This window comes from Oreochromis aureus, linkage group 10 (assembly GCF_013358895.1).
Source record: "Oreochromis aureus strain Israel breed Guangdong linkage group 10, ZZ_aureus, whole genome shotgun sequence".
Taxonomy (NCBI): Eukaryota; Metazoa; Chordata; class Actinopteri; order Cichliformes; family Cichlidae; genus Oreochromis; species Oreochromis aureus.
This window is the reverse complement of record NC_052951.1, coordinates 35824918-35840423: the sequence shown is the minus strand read 5'-3', so window position 1 is coordinate 35840423 and position 15506 is coordinate 35824918. Positions and strand designations below refer to the sequence as shown.

Here is a 15506-nt window from a genome sequence, read left to right as displayed (position 1 = left end):
AAAACACGTGCAAACTCCAAAACACGTACAAAATCCAAAACACGTACAAAATCCTAAACACGTACAAAATCCAAAACACATGCAAAATCCAAAACACATGCAAACTCCAAAACACAACGGAAGTGCTCCAGGACTCTAGGGGCAGTATTGAGCTTTTGTTACCTAGTAACTACACAAGCCAGGAAGTACCAATGACCGGATTTGGGCTGTATCGCAATTCAGGGTCTGCAGCCTTGAAGGCCGCATTTTAAGGCCGATTACGTCACAGCGAAGGCTGTCCCAATTCAAAGGCTGCTCGAAATGCGGGCGTCAAATGCGTCCTTCATTTCCCTGAATTTTAAGGATGGGTCGGTGTAGCCTTCATGGCCCAACATATCCCATACTTCATAGCGCAGCGGCGGTGTGGATAATTTTGCCGAAAAACACGGTGGAAGCGGGGCGGCCAAAGAACAAACTTTCAGAAGTAAGTACTGAATATTATGTCACTTATTTATGTGCAAATGTTTAATAATGAAGAACATTAAAACATTACTGTTGGCCACATGTCGGCAAAGTTATGTGACATTAGTGATGTTTGTACTAACTTGGTTTTAAAGCCTTTACTTCAAAATATACGCCGTTCAATAGATGACTTTAATCTTACAGAGAATGTGATTATTTTATGGATAAATCCACAAACACAACAAGCTGAAAGTCAGTGAATGCTGTGCGGTTTGCAGTCCTGAATATGACGGCACAAGCAGGATTCACTGCACTGTTAATGTTAGCTATGTTATATTGCTGCCTCTGTTCGGTGGTGTCGAGCCAAACGGACTTTAACGTGTGTTTGAACGAGCTGACGGTTCACTCGTTAAGCTGAAAGAAAGATGCTTTAATCACAGGAGTCACACATGTGTCCACTGGACCATCTGGAACTCTTCTTGTTTAGCACTCGTAATAACACAAACACTAAATCCTCCTTCTCTTGTGCTGTTTTGTAGCAGTGTGTACACCTGAGACTGTCACCTGTCTGTCTGTCCTGCACTCTCTCTCTTTCTTTCTCTCTCTGATTGTGGAATAAAAGTATGAACATGTATTTATAAGTTACACTTGTGTTTGAATCCTGCAGCTTATCACACATTTGATTTCCATGTGTGACGACTGCAAGTGTCCAGAGTGAGGACAGACTGAGGGACCCACTGCTGCACATCATCTGTGAGGCTTTGCACCCCTGATGATCCACCAGGACAAACTCAGCAGTGTGTGAGGAAGAGGAGGAGGAAGAGCCAGCAGCAGCTGACAGATGGAGAGAATAGACAGACTGTTCCCTGTTTGTGAAGGACTGCTAGAAAAGTTTTAAATAACTAATTGTCTGTCCTGAATCAGTCTTATTAGGTAATGTTCAAATAATGTTATCATCCCAGTGTTTTCAGTGTGGGAGAAAGTACTCAGGGCCTTCAAGTTACACACTATGAAAGGCAGCAACAAGTTTAATATTCAGAAACCTAAAGTATGTATCAGCAGCAGAATGGAGCTAAAAATAAATGTTTGTTTCAGTTCTATGAAGCTTTGAGTATTTTGGATTAGTAGCACTGCTGTGTTTGTTGCATCATATTGCTGTAATTGTTTATATGCTTTATATATTCTGAGCTAAGTTGATCTATAGTGTTACATCATATTCTATAAGGATGTTATGTGTTTGTAGACTTTCTGCCCAGTTTGACCCATTTAGCAGAAGTCAGCCTGTTTAAGGCTCTGATATCTATTCTGTATGACTTAAAGCAGTTATGACATGGTCTGATTTTATGACCCAATAAAGGAATATTTCATATATCAGTCTGATCTTCATTTTATCAGAAACAGTTATCACTGCTTGTACATTTTCTTTTTATAAATATATGTAAGCAATGAGCCAAATTTAGTAATGCCAACATACTGAAGGAACAACATTTGTCTTTTATATATGATACACCTATATATGCACTGTCAGAGATACTTGTCTTTGAGTGAAGATTTAAGGTGATAGGACATATAAATAACTGCAACTTGAATCTGTACTGAGGCTCAGTATTTGACACAGAGTTCATGTTCACTGCTGTAATAGCTAATAATGATTAATATAATAACTATAATATTGTCCATATTATATTTACATTACCAAAGTGATATGACTTTAGTCTCATGAAAAACATTAGCTAATTGTTATTTACTAGCTAATCTTAAAATGACCGTTCAGTACAGAAATGAAGCCCAAAAATCATGTTTTTACAGTCCTGTGGTCTCAGCCTAAGATACTTATCAAATCACACAAAGCTCTTGTAGAAACAAACAAACAAATGAACAAAATACGTTCTCCTTCATTTCTGTCGAACAAAGTTGTATGACACGTTTCCAGCGGTTAGTATCATGGTTGCTAGGCAACCTGGGCAGCGGAACGGAGACTAGACCGTCTCATTTGCAAATCGAGCTCAACACTGCCCCTAGCGTCCTGGAGCACTTCCGTTGTGATTTGGAGTTTGCACGTGTTTTGGATTTTGCATGTGTTTTGGATTTTGTACGTGTTTTGGATTTTGCACGTGTTTTGGATTTTGCATGTGTTTTGGAGTTTGCATGTATTTTGGATTTTGTATGTGTTTTGGATTTTGCACGAGTTTTCGATTTTGTAAGTGTTTTGGATTTTGCATGTGTTTTGGATTTTGTAAGTGTTTGTGTTTTGGATTTTGTAAGTGTTTTGGAGTTTGCATGTGTTTTGGATTTTGCATGTGTTTTGGAGTTTGCATGTGTTTTGGATTTTGTACGTGTTTTGTATTTTGCACGAGTTTTCGATTTTGTAAGTGTTTTGGATTTTGCATGTGTTTTGGATTTTGTAAGTGTTTGTGTTTTGGATTTTGTAAGTGTTTTGGAGTTTGCATGTGTTTTGGATTTTGCATGTGTTTTGGATTTTGCATGTGTTTTGGATTTTGTAAGTGTTTGTGTTTTGGATTTTGTAAGTGTTTTGGATTTTGCATGTGTTTTGGATTTTGCATGTGTTTTGGATTTTGTGTTTTGGAGTTTGCATGTGTTTTGGATTTTGTACGTGTTTTTGGATTTTGCATGTGTTTTGGATTTTGTACGTGTTTTGTCTCTAGGGGCCACCGTACACTTCTCCTCCAAACCATCATAAAATCTACAGTCAAACTGTCATTACATAAATGCACAGAATGATCAAACATAAATATTACAAGTAAACATTTAAATTAAAGTTAACAAATGCGCAATAAACAAAGCACAGTTAATGTACCTCGCTGGCTATATGCAACCATGAAGGAATTAGTCCGCTTCAGGAACAAAAACTTAACAAAACACTTCCCGACTTCTTCTTCTCTTCTTTACAGCTTCCTTTCACTTTGAAACAGCTTATTTAAACCTTCTTGTGACTTATTTACATAGGAGGACTTACATAGGAGGGGGGAACAACCAAACTGTAGTGCCTCTTCACTTCACTGTGCAATACTTTTTGTTAATAGTCAACAGTGCAATAGACTTCAATATTTGAAATGTGCAATTTCCCTTGTATTCTTATTCCTAGTTATTCTACTTGCCTTGTATTCTTATTCCTTATTCCTATTTATTCTATTTATCCCTTTCGTATATTTTATTTATGTATGTCTCTGTATTTATATATGTGTATATATATAATATTCTGCTCAATTTCTGTAACTTCTGTCAATGCTGTGCTTTTGGAAACCGAATTTCCCAGAGGAACCCACCCGAGGGATTAATAAAGTTTTATCTTATCTTATCTTATCTTATCTTATTTAACTTACAACTTAGCTTCTTTGTACATGCTTTCTTAACTTCTCTTTGCGCCACTTAAAGGGGCCTGTGCGCAACACAGAATGTAACATGGTTCCTACCCCAAAAGGAACAACAATAAATAAAGGAAGTAGATAACATACATAAACACAATATATTATACAAACTGACATAAATTACATTTATGGCAGTTAAAGAACTCATCTCACTGTCTTTCTCACAGGTGTGCAGACAGATGGTCTTTCAGTCAGTGACCTCATGAGTTTTTCCTACCAGGTGTCCCAGGGTCTGGACTTCCTGTCCACCAGGAATGTAAGGAAACACTCACATGGGATCATTTTTCACAACAATCACCAGTGTCTCACCTGTGCGTCTCACCTGTGTGGTTTAGTGTATCCACAGAGACGTAGCAGCGAGGAATGTCCTGCTGACTGATCGTCATGTTGCAAAGATCTGCGACTTCGGTTTGGCCCGAGACATTCGCAATGATGACAGTTACATCGTTCAAGGAAATGTCAGTGTTCATATTTTATTTTGATACTCATTGCTGTTTATTTTAACAATCACTGTGTTTTATTTTGATACTCTATGTTTTATTTTGACAGGCCCGCCTCCCGGTGAAGTGGATGGCTCCAGAGAGCATCTTTCAGTGCATCTACACGGTGCAGAGCGACGTCTGGTCCTATGGAGTCTTACTCTGGGAGATCTTCTCTCTGGGTAACCATGGCAACACCACGCACCACCTCAGCCAGTCACATTTCAGCTCTGGTGATGAGCAGTACGTGACATTCAGCAGCCATTCTCTAAGACAGTCTAATGTTAACCTGTCCAGGAAAGAGCCCATACCCAAACATTGCCGTGGACACCAACTTCTACAAGATGATCAAAGATGGCGGCCACATGGAGCAGCCTGACTTCGCCCCAGCTGAGATGTGAGTTCAGAGACGCTCGTGTCAATGCTAGTAAAGTTTTTTTGAAAGTGACGCTCACCTGTCTCTGCAGGTATCAGCTGATGAAGCTCTGCTGGAGCCTTGAGCCCACACACAGACCTACCTTCAAAACCATTGGTCAGCTCATCAGCAGACTCCTCCCCTCTACCAATGATACGTCATCACGTTACAGCGACCAGGTGAGGACGTGAAGGGCCTACAAGCCCTTGGTGTCGTCTAACAGGCTGTGCCTCATCATCTTTCTTCTTCTTCTTGTGTCCTCAGCCGACTTATAGGAACATCGACGAGTGCAGAGAAGAAGAAGAAGAAGAAGAAGAAAGAATGAAGAGAGAGGATGAGGAGCCAGGTGAGCTCACCTGTTTCTGTGGTAGAGCTGCAGGGTCAGAATCTTTAACCATCATGAAGTCGTGCTGGTGGCAGACGCCTGGGGTGCAGATGTAATCACGTGATCAGTGTTTAACGAGACTGAATCCCAGTCAGATGAGTTTGGGCGCATTAATGGCGTCTTTTGAGCTTCTCACAGGTTTGAAGCCGAAGCCTGATTGGTCCAAAGACCACAAACAAAACCTTCTGTGACTGTTATGTGTTTATAGAGATGAGTTTTTAGAACTGAAGTCGATTAGAAATGTTGTGATTAATGCAGTCATTAATCATTAACGCTAACGCTTGTTACCTGACACAGGTGTATCAGGTGTATCAGATTTATAAGGTCATTAGGAAAACCCTTTTTATGTCACCTCAGCTAAGAACTGCTGTGATGATAAGAGAGGCAGTAAATGTGGTCACGGTCCTCTCTCTGTTCAGTCAGATCATTTTCTCCATCAGAAGGTAAATGAAGGTTTCACACACACCTGCGGTGCCTTCATGGTGCCCTCAGAGAAGCTGTGAGTTTCAAACTACAGACCCTGGTGTTGTGTTCCAGGCTTCAGCTCTATCCTGCAGCTCTTCACTGGATCTTATCCGTGATACGTGAGCCGTGTGTTTGTGGTCCTCAGTCATGCTGATGTTTTGATGCTAACATGGAGGCTCAGAGCTGATAGGGATCAGTTGATTGTTGGGTCTTCCCAGGGTTGAGCAGCTTGAGGTGAGCTGGCTCTGTATGAATAAATGAATCTGAGTTGTGGGTGTATTATTACCAGTAAAGGCATGCACGGAGGATCTGAAGCGCCTGTAAAACAGAAATAAGAATAAAGTCTGAACCCAGGCTTTCCTTTGGCTTTCATGAAACCGTATACTTATAAATAAAGTTATGTGGAACATTATGATGCAGCTCCAAACAGGTTTTAATTAGGCAGATCTGAGATCTGCTCAGACTGTCTCCTGGTTAATGAGGAGATGAGAAGAGGTCTCTAAAGTTTCCTTCATGCATCGTGTCAGTAAAATGACACCTGACTGTTGAATCTGTTAATCAGGTGTTCATATATTTGATAGGATGACTCAGTTTGAATGTGAGAAACACCTTCACCTCCAATGAGACCATGCCATGACCTCTGACCTCTCCCTCGGGATTTCAGTCACAGACTGTCCTGATTGGTTGAACTGTGTGTGACTCTGAGAGATGAAGCCGTGAAATCACAATAAAATGTCGTCCTGATTTCAGAGCAGGACGACGACGAGGGGAAGGAGTCGAAGATGACGAACATCTACCAGCTTTCCTGAACCTCTCGTCCAATCAGAACTGAGAACCCGGTCATATCTCCTGGCTGAGGACACTCGTCCTCACTGCTGAAAACTTTATGGACAAACTGCAGCGCCAACCAAACTCTGTGTCACACCAGCGGATCAAAGCTTTAAACTATGTGTGATCTTCTGATTCTGATGTTGTTTTTTAAACTTACATTGAATGTTTCCAGATGTGGGCGTTTTTTATCTCTGATGCTGAGAGTCGAGTCATGACGGTGGATGATCATTTTTATACAAACCATCCTGTTTCTAATTCTTCTGATGTTTCTGGTTGTAAAATATCTGAAATTAGTTTTGCTTTCTTTGGTTTTCTTTATCAAATAAAATGTTCAGTGTGAAACTCATCCGACTTCACAGCTGTGTGTAACGTGTTGTGAGCCACGTTTCTAAGCGTGTTGGGTTGGTTGCTGTTTCCGTGCGCGTTCTGAGTGCTCACTGTGTATTTTGTGATAAACCTGCCAATGCTCGTCTGATGTTTGTGTAACAATAAAGTTTCTGTGATGATTTGGTTCACCTGTCACCTGCTCTGGATGATTTCACAAGGAGCAGCTAGAGGAGGAAACACACATGAGTGCCGTCAGTGATTCTGTTTACCTGTTTGTACCTGCGATAAGCACGGAGACAGTGTTCAAAGTTGATGGGCGGAGCCTATTGTGTGAACAGGTAACGAACAATAAAGTAAAACTTTAACAGTCATTGAACAGCTTCATCACACCGCCGTCGTTAATTACATCTTTATTTACTGATGATTAATGAGTCTCTGTTCCAGCTGTCAGGTAAGTGCGGGGGCGGGTCAGATTAAGGTAGATGACCTGACAGGTTTACAGCAGCTGGACTTTAGATTGTGATAAAGTCACAGCAGGAAGGAGCCAGTGTCAGCATCCTCTGAGTTATGTGTGTCACGAGGGAGAAACTCCTGAAGCTCCTTCAGACCTCACATGTTTCCTGATGATGATGATGATGACCAAGTCAGCCTACTACAAACGTCATTACTGTTTGTGAGCTGATTGGTGGATCAGCCCTCTGCGGGGTCATTAAACTAAGATCTCTGCGTGAACTTTCTCCTGTCGTTGGTTTGTGACCTTTGGCTCTTTGTGGTGCTGGGTCAGAGTTAGCTGACCTCTCTTCTCCTGGTCAGCTGTGAAGTCAGCTAGGTAACATCCACCTGGCTGACTTCACAGCTAGCTCAGGTGTTGGTGTGCCTAGCCTCTTTTGGCCTCTTCCAAAGCCTAAGTCATGCTGCAGTGTCTCCTTTGTGTTGTGCCTCTATTAACATCATTCTTCTTTCTCTTACAATGGACACACAAACTGTTTTTCATCTGTTACCAGCTGTTTCAGGACTGTTTCAGGACTGTTTCAGGACTGTAGGGTGATCGTTTATCAGGTTTTACAGTCCTGAACCTCGTCCACCTGCAGACAGGGTCTCACTGATGAAGCTCTGGTCTTCATTAATCATGTTACAGGTTCATGTTGTTCTCCTGAGGCCTGTGGAAGCTGTAAAGGTCCACAGCAGCCCCTCTGCTTCAGAGAACCAGAGTATGGTAATAACCTGGAATGCCTGAGTCCAGGGTTAGCAGAGGTCACACTCTTTGTGTGTGTGTGTGTGTGTGTGTGTGTGTGTGTGTGTGTGTGTGTGTGTGTGTGTGTGTGTGTGTGTGTGTGCGTGCGTGTCTGTTTGTGTGTGTGTGTGCTTTGTCCTCTGGCTCTGCACTCCAAACAACACCAGTGTTGTTGATCATTTCTTATCAGCTGTCGTATTGATAATGAGTCATTAGTCATTTCCAGCTGGATAAAAGCTGATCACAGATCAGATTAACAGTCAGATGTTCACTGTGATTCCAAGTCATCGCACACCTGCAGAAGAAGAGAAGGAGCAGCTGATCTGAGATCTGCAGCAGGTGAGATCTTTTACCTTTTCACATTTAAACAATTTAAACTGTGACCGAGGGAACTTCATACCCATGAATCTGTGTTTCTGACATGTACTGCATACAAAGAGTAGCAGACACAGAACTCTGTCTTTACTGTCACTGTAAATGAATTTAGCTGAATAAGTCACAGCGTCACTCATTAAAAGAGTGAACACGGCAGCTGATAACACCAGAGAGCCAGGAAGTTTAAGATGATAAAACCCATCAGCACACAGCAGCACAGGTTGTATGCAGCTTATTCTGTGTATAAATATGCATGCTGTGATATTCTATGGGCCAGGCCGCTGCTTGCCACTCTGTTTTCTGTGTTTCCTTTTTGTACGTGGTCTGAATAAAATGGTTTTGTGTGAGTCTGCGGACAAACGGAGGAGTTTTAATTTGAAAAGAAAGTCTTCATTTTTAGTGAAACACTTGAGCTCAGAGAGGTGGCTCGTAACCCAGCATTAGATCAATTGGTATGATCGAGTATTATTTGTGTATCGATTGTGCAGGATGAAGAGCCGCCTGTCATCTCTGGAGATTCTCCTCATCATCATTTCGTCACTTCTGCTCATCTGTTGCATCGGTTTGGCCGTGGTCTCATCGCTGAGCCTGAAGCCCAAAGGTAAATTCGCAGTCTGCTTTGAACCAGCTGATTATTCGAGATGTTTGATAATGATGATGTTGCTGTTTGTGTGCCAAGGTGCCACCGAGCCTGTGCAGCTGATGGGTCGGATGGTGATCGTGGAGGGAGCCGTGTTCTCTGAAGAGCTGAAGAACTTCAGCAGCCCACAGTTCAAATCTCTGGCCTTCGACGTGCAGCAGCTGGTCAGACCCCAGGCTTTTATTTTGAAAAAACAGTAGTCAGTGGTTTTTATCCTGAAAAATCAGATGCCAGTGGCATGTGTTGTGGAAAGACAGCAGGTTCATGGAGCAGTTATTGTGTTTTATCTTGAAAAATAACACACACCTCTGATTGATCGGCAGGTCTCTGAGGCATTCAGCGCCAGCGAGCTCCGGCAGCTGTACGAGTCGTGTTGGGTTCAGGACTTCAGGTCGGACGTCTGATCGACCCAACTGATTTTATGGATCAGTTCCTTTAATCTGCTGTTAATAAATCTGATGACGAGTTTTTTAACCGTGATCTGTGTCGTCAGTCGGGGCAGCGTGGTGGTGACCTTCTCCCTCCGGTTCAGTCAGCTGATTGATGTGAAGGAGGTGGAGCAGGTGCTGGGGGCAGGGCTTCAGAGGATCGAAGGTGGAGTTTTGGTGATTGACACAAAGACTATCAGCATCACAGGTGAGTGTGTGATGTCACAGAAAAGGCAACAGCTGTTAATTTGGAGGTGAAAGACGTGAAGCTGAAGTTTACACGTTTTCGTGGCTTTGCGGACCTCCAAACATTTCATATCAGTTTTATTCTATCACACAAACGTTCAACGTGCTGAACATAAAAGATAAAAACAGAACACTTGTGCAGGTCTGCTGAGCTTTAAGGCAACAAAAACAACCCAACAGCGAGTTAAACAGGACACGTGTGAGTGATGTTTGCTGATGTTTTTGTTTATGTCATTAGTTTGTATAATACCATTATTTTTTATTGTATTGGAGACTTTAGAGTGCTTGGCATCGGCCCTGTGATGCTTCCACTGAGATGATATCCATCATACTTTAACCCAAACAAACCTGACAGACATGTCTACAATAAGGATTATTTTATTGGTGTTTACCAGTAAATAACTGAAGGTTAACTTTAGGTTTAATTTTTTTTAATGATGATTGTTATGCAGTGGGACTCGTTATGCCCTGCTTCCCTCCCTGTGACAGCTGGGATAGGCTCCACCCCCCACCCCTACCCCCACCCCCACCCTGAACTACCTGAGCAGAAGAACAAAGAACAAGCACCTCTGCTCTAAACACAAAAGAGTAAAACAAACATTTCTCACAGGAAGTGTAATAATGCTGTACCTATGTTCACATTCAGACACATTAATCTAAGGCTACGTTCACACTGCAGGCGAAAGCGCATCAAATCCGATTTTTTTCGCCCCTATGCGACCCGTATCCGATCTTGGTATGACAGTGTGAACGGCACAAATCCGATATTTTCAAATCCGATCTGGGTCACTTTCGTATGTGGTACTGAATCCGATACATATCTGATGTTTCAGAAAGCGACTGCTGTTTGAACGGTCATGTCGCATTAAATCCGTCTTTTACATCACTGACACAAGACAGACGCCAATTATCAGCGCCGGAGAAGCGCCCGATAAGAGATCGCGAACGCTTCATGGCCATCCAGTGAAACTGTTGGGAAGACAACGTTGGAGAAACGTGAACATTTTATTTGTACTGTATAATCTGCAGATTCTGACAGAAATTTCCAACTATCCTTTGAAGCACCGCTCCTCTAAAACAGCAATAAGGATCATTATTAGGCCATTTGTAAATAACAACATAATTTTATAACTTAAAGCAAAATTGGGAAACGTAAAGTCCGAAACAAGTCTTTATATTAAGGCCATCAGTCAAACAATACTGCTTGCTCTGGGTCTAAACAGAGCGCGTTGTGTGTGACGTCTTCTTTTGCGCATGCGGGCCGCTTTGAGGGTTCACACTAGAGCGCATTTGCGGTCACATTTTATTTGTAGTGTGAACAAGCAGACAAAAAAATCGGATTTGATCAAAAAATTGGAATTGAGCATTAAGACCTGCAGTGTGAACGTAGCCTAAAACACTGATAGCACAACTCACTTGCACAGGTTCTCAGGGGTTCATGTTCAGGATTCCCTGACTGCAGAGAAAAGTCTCAGTCTGGTGGGGATGGCTTCATGTGTTTATTCATCCTCAGTCATGGGTCCAGGCCAGCTTCTTTATTCCTCTTCAGCTGCTCAAATTAAACTTTGAACCAGGTTCTGATTCACATTCAAACAAAGTGATTTCAGAGTGGAGCTCTGACTGTGTCTCTACAGACAGCCCTGACAACACAACAACATCTGCATCTAAACAGCAATGCAGAGCAACATCCCTCCCCACGTGGCACAATCTGACCACCTCTCTCTGCTTCTCATCCCTGCCTACACCCCCCTCAGGAAACAGACCCCCTCCCAGCACCCGGGACACATGGCCAGATGATGATCTCCTCCGGCTACAGGAGCAGGACCTGGAGACCTTCACTCGATCTGCTCTTTTCTCCATTAAGTGTTGTGTAGAAAATGTGACAGCGGCCAAATCATCCGGGTTTTTCCTAACCGAAAACTTTGGATGAGAAGTGCTTCCTGGCTGATAACAACCCCTGCCAGGGGTGGAGAGGCATCCAAGCCCTCACTAAATACAACGCCATGCCCAGAGCCCCCCAACACCCAACAGCAGCTTCAAACTCACAGAGGAGCTGGTATCTTCCTGGTAAAGGGGAGTTTTTCCTTCCCACTGTCACCAAAGTGCTTGCTAATAGGGGGTCATGTGATTATTGGGTTTTTTCCCTGTATGTATTATTGTAGGGTCTACCTTACAATATAAAGCACCTTGTGGCGATTGGTGTTGTGATTTGGCGCTGTATAAATAAAATTGAATTGAATTGAACCTTCAGGTTTCTGGGCACCCAGTTCCCTGCTGATCTCACCTGGACCCACACCACCATCACCCTGGTGAAGAAGGCCCAGCAGCTGCTGCACCTCCTCCGTGTACTGAGGAAGAATAACCCGGAGCTGCTGCTGGCCTTCTGCTCCTCAGTGGAAAGTGTGCTCTCCTCCTGCCTGGTGTTTGGTACTCATGGGCCTCAACTGAAAACAGAAAGGCAGTGCAGAGGGTCATAACACTACCCAAAAATTCACTGGCTGCCCTCTGACACTCCTGGAGTCTATTGCCAGAGCCTCCTGTCTCAGGAAAACCAGGGCCATCACAGGTGACCCCTCGCACCCCGTCCACCACCTATTGACTCACTGCCCTCTAGTTGGTGCCTCATGTGAGTCAAGTCCCACACCTCCAGACTCAAACAGCTTCTTCCCCTGAGCCATTTAGACTGTTAATAAACACTACCTGCCCACACCGCACCCCTGCCCACCCACCACCAATCTGAGCCATGGTCTGAGTAACCCTCATCAGGACACTCACACACAGACTCAATACTCAGTCCAAGTCTTTTCTCCACACTGCTTCCAAGCACTTTGTTCTGCAATGTGTGCCTTTCTCTTGATTGCATATATTTCTCCTGTCTCCTATTTATACTTTACTCCAGCACAATTGGTGTGGAGCAGCCATAATTTTGTTGGCAATAAAGTGCCATTCTATTGTATTTTATTCATTTCCATCTGTAACAACATCTACAGAATTAACTGCATCTGGAACAACATCTGCAGCAACAGCATCTGCAGCTATAACTGCATCTCAAACATCTGGAACAACAGTCTCTGCAGGGACCAGCATCAACCCTACAGGAGGTGACGCCCCTTCAGGTGCATCCTTCCAGATGTTCATGCAGGCATTTTAACATTTTTCTGTTCTCTGCCTGCAGTAACGTGTGGTCCTTATCAAACTCCCTGTGCTGATGAGATGACGTGTATTCTGACTAGTCAGCTATGTGATGGAGTGGACGACTGTCCCGATGCCTCTGATGAAACTGATGCTCTCTGTGGTCAGTGACGATTTCTCTTTATATCTGACATTTGTGGGGAGGTTTACCTGTAGAGCTCCTGTGCAGGTGCAGAATCACTGAGAGTGAGTGTGTGTGTCTGTGTGACGGTCTGTAGACGATCAGGAGGATGAGTAGCACTGGGCTTTGCTGTGGTGCATTCAGGGCACTCCGGCTGTTTTAAAGACCATCAGCGTCTCCTGTGCTTTAGCTCTGAGACCAGGTTGCCTCACTGGTTTAATAACAGCAGCTGTGTGTAACTCATTAGGACGTCACTGGGCTCTTTTCCTGTGTTTGGTGTCTCTATGGTCAGTTCAGTGTTTGTTGTGTTGACGTGAAAGGTCCACTTGTTTCCAGAGCCTAGAATAGACTGTACTGTTACACTGTAACCATGGCTCTCTGATTGAGCCCTCCAATTTATTCCCAAACAGTGAGCAGCACAAGCAGAAGATCTCTTAAAGAAACATCTCCACAAATGTTTTCCTGTACACATGGGATAGAGGTGGTTGGGCACAGTGTTCATTAAAAACATTTAACTTCCTGTGATGCTGTCATCCCTCTTGTCTCTATAGCAACAGCATGTGATGGACAGTTTGTTCTGAGGGGCCCAATCGGGTTGTTTAGTTCATCAAAGTCAGACAAATACAACAGCAGCAGCTTCTGTCGCTGGATCATCAGGTTAGACTGGTATACACACGCTGTAACACACACTCTGTAACACACACACTCTGTAACACACACTCTGTACCACACACTGTAACAGACACTCTGTAACACACACACACTGTAACACACTTTGTAACACACACTCTGTAACACTCTGTACCACACACTGTAACACACACTCTGTAACACACTTTGTAACACACACTGTAACACACACTCTGTAACACACACTCTGTAACACACTCTGTAACACACACTGTAACACACTTTGTAACACACTCTGTAACACACACTCTGCAACACACACACATTGTAACACACACCCGCGTGTCTGGGTCTCAAAGAAGTCCTGCCATTAATTAATGCTTCAATCTTAAATATGATCAACCTATCTCTAATAATCGGCTATGTACCACAGGCCTTCAAGCTGGCTGTAGTTAAACCTTTACTCAAAAAGCATCTCTAGACCCAGCTGTCTTAGCTAATTATAGGCCAATCTCCAACCTTCCTTTCATTTCAAAAATCCTTGAAAGAGTAGTTGTCAAACAGCTAACAGATCATCTGCAGAGGAATGGCTTATTTGAAAAGTTTCAGTCAGGTTTCAGAAAAAGGATGAGACAGGCCCATTTCACAATAGATGTACTCCAGAACAAGATCAATCAGCTTTAAAACACTCCTCCCCTCCCCTATTTTTTTATAGGACATTTTTAAGTTTGTGGATAAAAGGCTCGGATGGTCCAACACATTAAAGGAAAAGAAGGGCAACTTCGGAAATTTTATACACTGCAAACAAAAACTGTTTATCACAGCCATAGGGATTAATAAATGAACACAACCTGAACAGAGCAAATCACGATGGTTTCAGCTACTCTCTCCACTGCAAAAATTCCTCTGTCTAACCTCACAATTCAAGAAAAAACGGCCGTCACTTCCCTGAGTGTGAGAGGTGCACCAAACAAAACTGATAATCACACAGAAAATACTACACTCCCCAGTGACAACAATACCTATGAAGCCTTAAAACAACATCCCACAAAAAGACAGTCATCAGTTGCCTACAACAACTTGAAGAGGATAATGGCATTGACCGTGTTGGGTTTTTTATGACAGAGAAGAAAAATATGCTCCAATTATTTTCACAACTTAGTATCGAAATTCTTAGAATCTTAAATTGTTTTACATGGAGCCATGGATGTCCTCTCTGGCTCAGAGACAAAAAGCGCCCCCTCAGCCACCTACAACATTTCAGAGCACCTATTCAAATCAACTTTTTCAATTCAATTCAATTTTATTTATCCAGCGCCAAATCACAGCAACAGTCACCTCAAGGTGCTTTATATTGTACAGTAGACCCTACAATAATACATACAGAGAAAAACCCAACAATAATATGACCCCCTATGAGCAAGCACTTTGGCGACAGTGGGAAGGAAAAACTCCCTTTTAACAGGAAGAAACCTCCGGCAGAACCAGGCTCAGGGAGCCTCCACCTGCAGTGGAGACTATCTGAAAACAACTACAGACTACAGAAAATGATAGCTCCTTAGAAAACAGAACTAGCTTCACACCCAGTCACATCTGCACATTGTTAGACCACCACATAGTTTAAATGGTAAATAGCCTGTATTTGTATAGCACTTCACTAGTTGCTAAGGACCCCAAAGCGCTTTACACATCCAGTCATCCACCCATTCACACACTCGTGATGGCAAGCTACATTGTAGCCACAGCCACCCTGGGGCACACTGACAGAGGCGAGGCTGCCAGACACTGGCACCACTGGGCCATCTGACCACCACCAGTAGGCAACGGGTGAAGTGTCTTGCCCAAGGACACAACAACCAAGACTGTCCAAGCTGGGGCTCGACCCAGCAACCTTCCGATTACAAGGCA

The 15506-nt window shown here is 43.1% G+C and overlaps 2 protein-coding genes across 2 annotated transcripts in view; both read left to right on the top strand.

The window, feature by feature from the left end:
- The window catches only part of LOC116329742 (macrophage colony-stimulating factor 1 receptor 2-like), a 33713-nt gene extending 26610 nt beyond the window's left edge, over positions 1 to 7103 (top strand). The window contains exons 16-22 of the mRNA XM_039618525.1: positions 3998 to 4086; positions 4166 to 4288; positions 4380 to 4491; positions 4607 to 4706; positions 4777 to 4903; positions 4989 to 5070; positions 6325 to 7103. Coding sequence (XP_039474459.1) covers positions 3998 to 4086; positions 4166 to 4288; positions 4380 to 4491; positions 4607 to 4706; positions 4777 to 4903; positions 4989 to 5070; positions 6325 to 6383 — 692 coding nt within the window. The 3' untranslated portion in view covers positions 6384 to 7103. The remainder of the gene's footprint in view (positions 1 to 3997; positions 4087 to 4165; positions 4289 to 4379; positions 4492 to 4606; positions 4707 to 4776; positions 4904 to 4988; positions 5071 to 6324) is intronic.
- A 1135-nt stretch (positions 7104 to 8238) lies between these two features.
- tmprss15 (transmembrane serine protease 15) overlaps positions 8239 to 15506 on the top strand; it is a 41284-nt gene continuing 34016 nt past the window's right edge. The window contains exons 1-9 of the mRNA XM_039618201.1: positions 8239 to 8305; positions 8830 to 8942; positions 9021 to 9145; positions 9305 to 9372; positions 9475 to 9617; positions 12646 to 12756; positions 12831 to 12950; positions 13520 to 13570; positions 13605 to 13625. Of these exons, the coding sequence (XP_039474135.1) occupies positions 8831 to 8942; positions 9021 to 9145; positions 9305 to 9372; positions 9475 to 9617; positions 12646 to 12756; positions 12831 to 12950; positions 13520 to 13570; positions 13605 to 13625 (751 nt within the window). The 5' untranslated portion in view covers positions 8239 to 8305; position 8830. The remainder of the gene's footprint in view (positions 8306 to 8829; positions 8943 to 9020; positions 9146 to 9304; positions 9373 to 9474; positions 9618 to 12645; positions 12757 to 12830; positions 12951 to 13519; positions 13571 to 13604; positions 13626 to 15506) is intronic.